Source organism: Gavia stellata, chromosome 12 (assembly GCF_030936135.1).
Source record: "Gavia stellata isolate bGavSte3 chromosome 12, bGavSte3.hap2, whole genome shotgun sequence".
Taxonomy (NCBI): domain Eukaryota; kingdom Metazoa; phylum Chordata; class Aves; order Gaviiformes; family Gaviidae; genus Gavia; species Gavia stellata.
The window spans coordinates 6,635,145-6,646,842 of record NC_082605.1 but is presented as its reverse complement, the minus strand read 5'-3'; the positions used below and the strand labels follow the sequence as shown (position 1 = coordinate 6,646,842).

At 46.9% G+C, this 11,698-nt stretch overlaps 1 protein-coding gene across 1 annotated transcript; it reads right to left on the bottom strand.

The window, feature by feature from the left end:
• Positions 1–282: 282 nt before the first annotated feature.
• CISH (cytokine inducible SH2 containing protein) lies at positions 283–9,433 on the bottom strand. Its single transcript, XM_009819015.2, has 3 exons — positions 8,758–9,433; positions 3,897–4,123; positions 283–3,434 (listed from the first exon to the last, which is right to left on the bottom strand). The coding sequence occupies exons 1-3, from the start codon at positions 8,802–8,804 to the stop codon at positions 2,932–2,934; spliced, it is 777 nt and encodes a 258-aa protein (XP_009817317.1). The 5' UTR covers positions 8,805–9,433; the 3' UTR covers positions 283–2,931.
• Between the last annotated feature and the right edge of the window lie 2,265 nt (positions 9,434–11,698).

The window sequence follows — 11,698 nt, the reverse complement described above, 5'->3', positions numbered from 1 at the left end:
TCATTAAAGAGCGTTCCTTCAGCCCTTGGTAACTGGGGACTTGGGGTCTGCTGCTCCTCATCTGGGTGCGCAGTAGAAACCAGATCCACACTGATGATGATTTTGGTGTTAACTGTCCCAGTATCTAAAGGGCTTTTCTTTTTTGTTTTAAAGTTTTTTGTGTCTTGTTTGAAATAGAAATGGTCAAGAGTTTGTCTGATCATCTTGGGGAGGATTTCTGTGCGTAGCAAATGAATTAATCCATCTGGATTTTATCAAAGACTTCTACATCGAGTGGCTTTAAAATATATTTAAAATGTTTATTTAAAATCCAAGTCAAACGATTTTTAACAAACTGTCTCAAGATAGAAGAAACTGATTTTTTGGAGTAACTGTATTGTTTATTCTTTGTATTGCAGTAGCACCTAGAGAACCCTATTGTGCTAGATGCGGAACAAACGTATAACAGAGATGGTCCCTGCCCATATGAGCTTACAGCCTTCAGCTTAGCCACTGCATCGTCCTGCTGGGGGATTCACCAGGCATTCATTCTCGTTACATGCTTCTGCCATTTTAGCTAGGCTGTCTTGGGGCAATGAGGTCAAACCTGCAAGCTTGGTTTCCTTATTACCCCCAACAGAGTAAAGATTAGTAGGAGGCAAGTTTCAGAGAGCTGAACAGCTTGCCCTTTCCCGCCGTACATTTCTCAAACTGATTTTTCACACGCTGTGGATACCAAGCCTGTGGCTGAGCCATGTGGGCTTCCTGAGATCACTGCTGCTCCTTGACGAGCTGTGGTTTCCTTGTTCCCAGTGTCCTCAGGCAGACAGAGGTGTTTGGATAAAAGGAAGCCTTTTCAGTGGTTTATGGTTTATATTATTTTTAAAAAAAAAAAAAGTTTTCTTTTTTGTTTTGCCTTCTAAGTTTTCATTCTCATTCAGTACCTTCCCATGGTTGCTGCCATACGGGGCAAGGGGGAAGGACATAATAAAAAGCAAACCTGACATCACACGTGCATGCTGTCAATCATCAAAGTATCAAAAACAAAGCTTGCAAGAGCACAAACTTGTATAAATGTGGAGAAAAAAAAATAAAAAGGACACTGACTAAGCACATCAGGCCATCTTGTCCCTCTGGGCAGCTTTAAGTCAGGGTGGAAGAAAGTCCACCCATTTTTTTAAGCTTGTCTTCTGGGTCACCATCCCATCCTTTTCCACCTCCTCTCTCAACCCTCAGGTATAGCTGGGATTTGTCTCTTCTAATTTACAGAGCCTTAGAGAGACAGTCCCAAGGGGGATGAACAAGGAATCCTTAACATAGGTTCCTACTTGATCAAGTCATGGGATCTTAGGGGCAAAAGAAGTCAAAAGATAATTTCTCTAGACCTGTCTGTTCCCTTCTCTACTCTCACTCAGTGGCATGGACTGGCTCCTACAGGCTGGGAGGGTGATGGGATCATGGCAATGAAGAGGAAGGGGCAACTTCCTTGTCTATGCTTGCTTTTGGGCAGATCCTATCTGCTGTTTATCCCTCCTATCCGCAAAAGAGGAAGGGAGAGCCTTTGTGTTTCATTTGCAGGGGTGCGAAAGGGATGGGGTGCAAGAAATAAACCCAGAGCAAAAAATCTGATTAAGGATAACAAACGTGCACGTCGGAGAAAGGGAGAGGAGAGGTCTGGACCTTGGCAAACAGAAAAGTTGAACTGTGGTTTCCAGTGTGTGCTAGAGCCTAGCTCTGGTTGAAGCCTCGTGGCTTGTGAATAATGCTGGCAGAAGCAGAGCAACTGGCAGTTTGGCATTGTGTTAGCAGAGAGGAAGGACAGCTCTTTCTACTGAGGTGCTTCTAACTTGTTACCACTCAGAAATAAATAAATAAATATCCTGAAACTGTGTGCGCCACTGGTGCAGCTCAGCAGAGCTGTCTCTGAATCCCTGGTCAAGGAGACCCCCTTCTTGCCCCATGTCTCACAAGGCAAGGGCAATGTCAGGGAACAACACTTTCAAAACACAAGCCAAATGCAGAGCGCTCTGAAACCAAATCCCTCTGCCTGCAAACAAGAAAATTGGGTTTCAGATTACTTGTTTCTAAATGTTTTGTCACAAACTTCCTTTGGAGATGGAGAAGATGAAAAAAAATGGGATGAGTGCTCCCTGGCCCAAGCTCAATATCCGGAATCTCTGCTTAGAGCTCTCAAGGAAGAAGGCCTTCCTCGAAGAAGTCTCCTGTCATCAACCTGTGATGCAGCATGCATCTCTGGGAGATGCACAAGCTGCTGCCAATGTGCTTTGAGGTTACAATACCCAGCCCCCTGTAGCTAAGGAAGGAAAAAAATATTCTTTACCTCTGTAGAGGTGGGTCTAGATTACAATCATCTGAGTCCCGCATACCCCAGAAGTCTGGGGGAGCTTGGATGAGGAGTCCTGCGACCTGTTACAGGGAACAGGCTCAAACAGGTACTGTTTGGATATGAATCCAAATCCAAATTCCCACAGATTTTTGGCTGCCAGTTGGCTGGGAGCCTTTATTCTATCTCTAATTCCACAAAAGAAAAAGAAACAAAAAACAATAAAGTAAAAGGTGCTTTTAAAATACCATGAGGAGAGAAACTGCCATGGAAATAAATAGCGAAAATAACAACGTTAACATTTCCGGTGTCACAGCAACTCTGAAATTCAAGTAGTGTGCACATGCCTACAGCACTTTCTCACAGCCACTATCGGCGCGGCCTGAGGTTCAGAGCTCAGATTGTGTCCCGTTGTTCACTGAAACAACCAACTCCTCCCTGGTGCTGGAATGGATTTAGAGAGAAGGGGAGAGGAAAGATGGATGCAGTCTCTGCTGATAATCAGGTCTTTACTGTGCCCACCTGATGCCGTGCCTCAGCCGGACAAAGACACAAAGTTCTCTTATTTCTGTCCCTGTCTGTCATCCCTGAGATATAATGGCCATGCTTCAGAGTTGGAAAGGGTATTGCTTCAAATACTCCCCCATCCGCCTAGGTAGAGGGAGCTGGTCCACGTCGGCTGTAGACTTGTTAATCTGTAGCCGGCACAGGTGCTGTAGACTGGGGATGTTGTCTTTGCGGCTGAGCGGCCGGATGAGTTTCAAGTGTACTGCAGCTGCTGCCATCTCTTTTTGCATGGGAGGTAGAGGAGACGGAGGCGGGTAAGGAGCCTCATTCTTGCTTTCCATTGTGCAGGACATGACATAATGCTGGATAAGACTGACCACATCTGGGAAGGCCAGGATGCGAGGTTTGGACAAGTAGTTTGAGTCTAGCCGGAACTTGCTGTCAGTGTATTCAATGCGCACGTTGGTGGGACCTCGATTTGTCTTGACAGAGAGTGTGAACAGGTAGCTGGGGTGGGTGCTGTCCCGTACCAGGAAGGTGCCCTCAGGCATCTTTTGGAGATGCTGCTTGGCCTCGCTGGCAGTGATAGATCCCCAGTACCAACCTGGAAAAGCAACCCAGAAAGAACTTGTTAGGGAAAGAACATATTAAAGGACTGGCAGTGTATTTAGAGAAGCCTCGAAACCTACTGAGATCAGGGCTTGGGAAGTAACCAGGGTTTCCTACCTATGCTTGTCATTGCTGTGCTGGTTCTTGGGATGGGGATGACTACTTCTGCAGCTACTGCAGTTTACAGAGAAAGAGGGGCCTTTTTGCAGTTCTTTCTCCTAATTCAGTTATAAAAGACAAAGCTTTTGCTTATGCTAGTAATAAATTACTTTATGATACAAGTTTGTAGAGACTGAAAATACAATTGCTGCATCCACAAGAGTCAGCCATGGCTGTGACAGAACCAGGTTCCTATCTGAAGTGGGATCAGGAGATTCCTCCTGGGGCTCAGATTGCAGAGTTGGCTCCCTGCTCCCTGTAGCCTTCTGACCCCTTGACTTTGTGAGTCGAGCCTTACCAGATTCTCGCAGATAGGAGAAGGTTTTTGCAATGCAGAGAAGGTCTTCTTCAGGGTCTCGTGTCTGAGGTGGGTTGCTGTCTGGAACTGGTGCTGCAAAGGCAGGCACGGACTCCTCCTGGAAGGCTGTAACTGGGAGAGGCTGCATGATCGGTTCTGACAAATCCACCGCAATGCCCCTGAGTGACAGTCTCCTGATCTTTTCCTCCGCCAGCAAAGGATGAGGTCTGAAATGAAGGGCATACTCTGCTATTTTTCATTGCCTTGAAATAGGTTGCAGTGTCTATTCAGTGCATGCCACATTGTACTACAACATGTTATGTTTTATAAACAGATCCTCAATATGATTGTTTCAAACAGAGAGGCAAGGTGGGAAAAATTACACAGCTAAAGGTGAACCCTTAGAAACAGGGAAAGGGAGTTGGCCTCTTTTGCCTTGTAAAAGGTGGTCTATCTTGCAATTTAGGTTGATTTGAAACCTGGTATTTTCCGATGTTGCCTTTTAATATGTAGTTTCAGAGGCAATAAGGTTCATAGCAGCATTACAGCTTCATTTACATCATTACAACATTGGAGCATTTCTTTTTCTGCCAGTGGGTTTGTTAGTCATTTACTGTAATATAATTAGAAGCAGGATGGGAAATAACTTGGCTTTTGTCCTACCCGTTTTCTGCTCAAGGTTGACCTGATCCTAAATGTGTCTGTTAGAACTCAGGGTGAGCTGATCTTGTAGTAGAATAATGGGAATTCTTATTTTAGCCAAGCCTGTGCACTACACAAACCCTAGCATTCAACGGCACCACGGAGATCTCAGTGCGACTCTAATCCCTGCAGGATTACAGCGGTAGGAGGTTCTGCCGTGACTGGGCTGCTATGAACATTAATCCCTCTGTGGCCTAAGGAGAACGTTAGTGTAGCCATTCAGCATCTAAGAGCAGTTTCACAAAGCCTGGAGCTCTCATGTGCCGTGGGTGCTCCTTGGAGATTCCTAAAGGAAGGCAGAGCTCCAATGGGAGGGTGGATATTGGAGGCCAGGGAAGTCTTCATTCCCGGGCAAGCTCCTGAGCAAAAGCATTAAGTTTACGTCTTTTCTTCTAGGCTCTTTGTCCTTGCATGCCCTGTACTGCTGTGTGTCCTGTGTTATATCCCCCACATGCACTCGCTTGCTTGAGACATTCTTTTAGACACTCAACATAAAAGATGGCTCCGTTTCCCGAGAAATACAACACAGTCCTCAACGTGAGACTGTCACAGAACCATTGGAGCCAATGGTGATTACAAGGGCAGCAGCCACCTCCTCCCACATCACTGAAAAGAGAAGCGGAAGGAGACTCTAAAGTCATAAGCACTTCCCTTACGATCTTTCTCCTTCTCTGTGCTTTACGCGAACAGTGACACTTCAGGTACATACATAAATGTGATGTAAACTGATCTTCACCTGATCATAGCTGCACTCCACCTTCTCAGACTGCTGAGTCCCAGGTGTGGGATGGGGAGCAGGAAGAAGGGATTTGGGGAAAAGTAGATTAGAGATAACCTGAAAACAGCCTCACAATGATTTGTGAGCGAGAGCCATGATCAGTTCCGTGATTCTGCATTTCTAATAAAACCGCATAGGTTTGGAGTAAGGTTTTTGTAAAACCACTGGTAGAATTGAATCTACGGAGAGGCGCTTCTTTGCCCATGCAATACATAGCAAAACCCCACCATTCTGTTGGTAATTAGAAAAGAACGTTCTTCCTTTTTCTGTATGTCAAATCACATTTCAGAAGCAGGATACCTACTTGGCATTCATAGCATTTGATCCTCGTTTCTTAAGTTCTATTAATGGGTAGGAAGCCAAACTGACTAAATGTGATTGCTGGCCCTTATCTTCACCAGGCACCCTTGATCACAGGGACTGCGTTTTCAGTGGCTTTCACAGAACAGCGGATCTGAATATACTCTTATACCTGGAGATTGCTGTTGGTAAACCTCTGAGTTCTCTTTTAAGTCCCACCTGAGCTCCATTTGTAGGTGCTGAGGGCTGCATTTTCAGAGACATTTAGATGTCTCACTCTAAATGTGATGGTCTTCACAAATGTCTAGCTACCTGCCTTCTTGGGGAAAGGAGATTCCTGATTCTCCATCTCCCCCCCTGCTTGAGCAAGGAGGACTATAAATCAGATCCTTCCGTATACTGAACCTAATTCAATAATTTGTGCTGTGCAAAGAGGGTGTTATACAGGAGTGTTGACAGAACATTCTCTCCCAGGTGCATTCTTAGACCAACTGTTCACTGAGCTGAAAATGACTGTGACCACAGTTAAGTAAAATCAGTTCTGCAGCACTTACTGCCCACTCACTTCCCTGAACTTGAATGCTGCAGTCCAAGTTCCAAATCTCTCTGAACTTACTTTCTCCTGGAAAATTTTCCTGGCCTACCCTTTGGGAAAGGTTTTGAACACGAAGAAAACTTTTCTTGTTCCTAGCATGGAACTACATTTTTTTTCTTTTTATATACCTACTTTGGAGAGGAAATTAGGAATTGGCTGAGAGACTGGGAAGGACGGGAGAGATAGCAAAGCTACGCAGGGAAATATACTCCCATTTCATTACAGAAAGTGGTTCATTTCAAGGACAGCACCAGTTCACAGTTCGGTCCTCCAAAAGACGCATCAACTGTGTGAATTTGTCAGTAGGTTTCTTTTATAGAGCCACTGTGGTTGTCTCTGCAGCAGAGCCCATGTGCTTGAGAAGAGGTTTCCCACTGTGCTTGCTCTCTGCTGCCTTACACTTTCTGCCACCTGAAGCTAAAGGAGCCCAAACCCCATGCAGTCACTGCGGAGATTGTTCCACCGCAGCCAGAGAAGGGCCATGCTTATACTCTTCCTATTTTCCTTCTCTGTACCTGCCGTATGCCCCTTGCTCCCCCTACAAAAAGGCCTAGTGCAGCTGTAGTCTCAAAGGAGCACAGTGGAACAGAGGAGGGGGATTAGAAATTCTCATAGACCAGGAGGTGCTGCTGTCCTGAACAACTTTCTACATAGGCTGAAGAAAAAACAGCTACTGCTGTGACTGAACAGAGCAGCTCCAAGCACAGGAAAGGGAGAGCAGAGGGATCAGTGGGTAATGGCAGAGTACAACTGTTAATGCAAGTACATTTGCAAGAGGGATAAGAAGAGTTTGCTGGGGTAAGGAAATGTTGAAAAAGGTATGCTGACATAAAAAAATCATCCCTTTAATGGGGCAAAGTAAACATTCAAAAATAATTAGTGTTTGTAAGAAAGAAAGTAGAGGAGAGACATGTGGAGGATCAGGACTGAACAGAGTAAACTGTTAATACAACAGCTGCGATGAGGAAGAAAACAAATATATAAAATTTGGCATATCTAGCTGATAGCCTGTGTGGAGTCTTGAGGGAAACGGCAAGTGAACTTCCCTGTGCTTTGGCAATTAGCATTTCAAAAGGCCAAGAAAGTTCAAGAGAATCAGATACGTCTGATACCATTTAGTGTTAGCTTTGCAGTTACTTTGCTGATAAGCTAAACTTTGTAACACAGTACAAATAGCACAAGAAAAAGTGTGTCGAGCTGCTCTCATCAGCCACGTCCCGAGACTCCCGTAGGAGCTTGGTCTGAATAGGAGAGAGAGTATGGAACCTGGAGTCCAGGATATATGAAATCCTAGAGGAGGATGAAAACTGAGCAATAAATGGTCATAAAAAAAGATGTTAAGAGACAACCATCTACACATCTGGCTACATAACCAGTTTTCAGTGGGTGAAGGGAAACAGTAGCTCTGGTGTGTTAACCCTGGAGAAATGCTTCAGATAAGGGTTTCACAGAACCTAAGTTGAAAAATGAATTCCCTTTGCCGTGGCTGTAGGAACAGTCAGCAGTAGACTGAAAATAAGAGCGAAAACAAACCCACTTGAGTAGTAGGAAAGTATTGGTAAGCATGAGCTCTGCTTGTCTGTGGAACAGATTGGGGGGGGAAATGACAGAAAAATCGCCGTGGTTTAGTCTTTTAAAGCAGACAAGGTAAATGCATTGCCTCTGAGGAAAACCCGCTGAGGGCAGGAGGGATGGGTAATACTGACATGACAGCTACAGCTGAAACAAATGCTGACACTTTCCAAATATGCAGCACGTGTAAAAAAGCTGGATGATTCCTGCAGACCAGGTATTCATGCATGTTGATGTCCTGAGCTGATCATACAGGCACTGAAATGCCAACACACCGGTACCAGACGCTGGTACCGGAAAAGGGACTTGGCTGTTACCTGTTTTACTGAATAAAGGTGGTGTAACTATGTACGTGCCCCCTATGGCCTTCATTCTACAGAATGCTGTGTATGGGTAAGTCTGTATATATGTACATACATTTCGTCTTACCCATAAAAGCAATAGAAAGAGGAAATCATGTGTTTAGCATAAATATTTACTTAGAAATAGACAAAAACATCTGAACTCCTAGGGAGTTTTTCCCCTGTAAGCAGTTTGTTTCCACTGGGACATTAGAGAACACGTACGGTCTCAGGTTGTGTCCCCGCTGGTGCCGCACACACACCACTGAATAACACACTCCAAGTTTCCACTAATTTTTACTCCCCCAAAGGCTTGAATACCATGTAGTTTTTCCGCAATAGAGAACAGGGAAATCAGGAATACTTTAGGATCCTGTGATTTTGGCCGTGGAATCTAAAAAGCAGACACGTAGGACACACACGCGCAACTTAGCACTCAGCCAGCGTAAGTCATTCCCGTTCCATTACAATCACACACGGCAACTCACACGAGCTGAAAAACTGTCGCAGGGAATCTTACTAATTGGAATTATCAAACCACAGCTTTTAAAAGAAGGCTGCAAAGTATCTTACCCCTGAACACAGAGGATCATGTCACTCCTGGACCAAGGGAAAAGCATTAAGTCCTCAAGAAGATGGAAAATGCTTTCTCCTCTTCCCTTTTTCTTCTTGTCTCCTTTTTCTTTGCTTCCCAGAAGGAGCAAGCTAGTTCCAGCCTCTAGTTAGGGGTTCACGGTAAGAGAAGGCTGGAGAGTCCCAGCAAACCCCTTCCGCAGTAGGTTGTGTTTCAGACACAGAAAAAGCTGAGCAGAAGGCGAATCAGGCTGTCCGAGAAAGTCTTTGCGGATCGTTTAGCAACTTTGGCCAGGAAAACGTGTATGCGCTCAGTGCTTTAGAAAATAAGGTATTCTTCTGCTTTTCAGAAAAGAACAACAAAAAAGTTTTTAAAATAACCAGCGAAAAGGAAAATTATGTATATTTAAAGAGGAAGTAATCTTCCTTCAGAGCAGTATTTTAGAAAAAATGTTCAGAGCACTCTGAAACAATAATAAATAGGTAGCAATAAATAATATCTCCCCAGTGCTTGGGGGAAGAGAGCCGGCAGAGCAGCAACCTGCTTTTTCACTGACTCCAGAAGTAATGAAGCTCTGAGAAAAAAACCCGACCTACTAAGTAATCTTTTGTTTGCCCCTTTTAATCTGTTCCAGGAAGTGAGGGATTCCTGGAATCGTATTGTGTTCACATCACTCTTCCGATATCAGCCACGCGGGGGGAAAAAAAGAGAGAGCGAGAGAGAGAAGGTATAAATAGCTGTGTCCATAACGGCCGCCTTGATGTCAGCACCGCTCGCCGGGGGAGGGGAGGGGAGCGGAGCCCTCCCGGGAGGGCAGGGCAGGGCAGGCTGCGCAGCGCTGCCGGCCGTGCGGAGCCGCCGCCGCGCGTGTTCGCGGAAACGCCTTTGATCCATTTCCAAGAACTTTCCAGGAACGCGGGGCCGCCGCGGCGGCCGCTGCCAATGGGTGCTGCCGCCGCCGCCCGCCCGCCAATGGGCGCCGCCGCCGCCGCCCGCCCGCCAATGGGCGCCGCCGCCCGCCCGCCAATGAGCGCCGCCGCAGCCCCCGCCCGCCGCATGCGCGGGGCCGCCCGTCCCGGGCGGAGCGCGGTGGGGGAGCGGCGGCAGCGCGCGGTCCGCGGGGCGGGGATCTCCCGCCGGCGCCCGCCTGGGCGTAGGCGGAACTCCCTGCGTCGCCCTGCAAGTCGGTTGTAGCGTTCCTGTCCGTATTCGTATTTACTTTCACGCATCTCCATTTACTTCTATGTCTTCGTAGTTACTCCGTTCGTAATTTCTAAAAGTTAGTTCTAACGCCCTCTCCCGCGTTTCGGCCTTCTCCCCGAGCCGGCGGCGTCTGCCTGCCTCGCGGGAGGCGGCAGGCTGTGGGGTTGGGGCACCCGGAGGCCCGGCGTTTCCCTGGGGTGCCAGAAGGCCGAGGCAGCGGCAGCCGCCCCCTCCGCCGCCCCCCCTTCCCCGCCGCCCCCCGCCAGCTCCCCTGGGGTCTTGCCTGCCCGCACGAGCCGGGAACGGGTCGCCTTCCATTGAAACGCAGTTGGTGGGAGGGCGGTGTGCTGTAGTGTCGTGTAGTCTGGACAGCGAAGGTACGGTTGTCGTGCCGCATAGGGTGGCCCCGTGTCTTGGTCTTCTGGGAAGCCCCTGTGGGTTTGGATTTTGGCTCGGCAAAGTCTCCTGGAGAAGGTTGCACCGCCACCATTTTGTCCTGCATTTATAGATCATTGACAAGTCAAAATTGGGTGACCCGGGAGGAAATATTTCAGTTACTTTTAGGATTATTGAACCTTTTATTTTTAAACACTTTATAACAAAAGCTTGATCATTCTTTTCCTGCCATGAGTTGCTACCTCTTCACATATCATAGATAAGAGAGAACATGAGAGGGGGCTGTCAGTCATCTCCATTGAAGTAGATCGAATATTTACTGAACATTGTGCTGTTCAGAACCAAAGTGGATGGGGCCATGAGGGGAGGGGAAGGTGATGATAAGGTTAGAAGGATGTTCTCATGGGCAGGACATGAGCCTGAGAGCAGGGAGCCTATGTACAGCTGACTCAGCCTTTAACTCCCTGCTGTTTCATTTAGCAGCTGTTTCATTTAGCAGCCTGCATGCTTCCATTCCTTGTCTTTACTGCATCAGGGACAGTGCAGTAATGACGGCTGCTAATAATACTGAGCTATTCAAGGAGAGGTGCTGAGGGCCTTCTAAGTATCCAGAGGGATGGGAATGTCATCATGCGTGCACCCCTTAACCAGCTCGCTTCTGATACTAAGATGGACTTCAGCTGACACTTCATCTGAATACGTGTAAATGCACAGGAGAGGCAAGGGGATAGCAGGGGAGAGAGGAATTCCAATCCTCACCCTTTCTGTGCATGGCAAGCACAACAGTCAACAGATATTCGAAGGCTCACCTTTGCAGTTCTGGCACAGGGTTGCGGGGGACGCCTGCATGCATGTGCTCCTTCAGATCTAAATTCAGCATTATTTAAAACCTCGTACTATGTTGGTGATGCAGCAGCACAATGAATTTGAACAGAGCTGGACTAGAGGGTAGGAAGCGGCTGCTGTCTCCTGCAAACTGTAGTTAACCTGCACGTTCAGAAGGTTATTTCATCTTCAGCCTTGGAGGGGACACTGAGATCATAGCTGTAGTGTGCTGTAAGGCAAGAGTGCTGCAGCCCAGCACAGGCATTGAGAAGCTATCTTTACATGTATTTTTTACTTGGAATTGGGCTCCATCTAGTGATCTTCTGGAAAAGTCGTTGTGTGCAGGCTCTGTGCGGTTGTTTGAGTAGCCATTTGTAGCTCCGGAGCAGGAAAGCAATGCTAAGAACTGTATGGTGGAAACATCACATGCAGAAACGGGTCTCAGTTGGCAGATCTGTATTTCTGCTTGGTGGAAGCAGCATAGGTGTTCACACCAGCGCAGACACTGTGTTACTC

Coding starts and splice junctions, on each gene's coding strand:
- CISH (XM_009819015.2), bottom strand. CDS start 8,804: ATGCTTTTCCCTTGGTCCAGGAGTGACATGATCCTCTGTGTTCAGGG. Junction 4,124..8,757: donor ATGATCCTCTGTGTTCAGGG/GTAAGATACTTT, acceptor CCTTCATTTCAG/ACCTCATCCTTTGCTGGCGG. Junction 3,435..3,896: donor CTCCTATCTGCGAGAATCTG/GTAAGGCTCGAC, acceptor TTGCTTTTCCAG/GTTGGTACTGGGGATCTATC.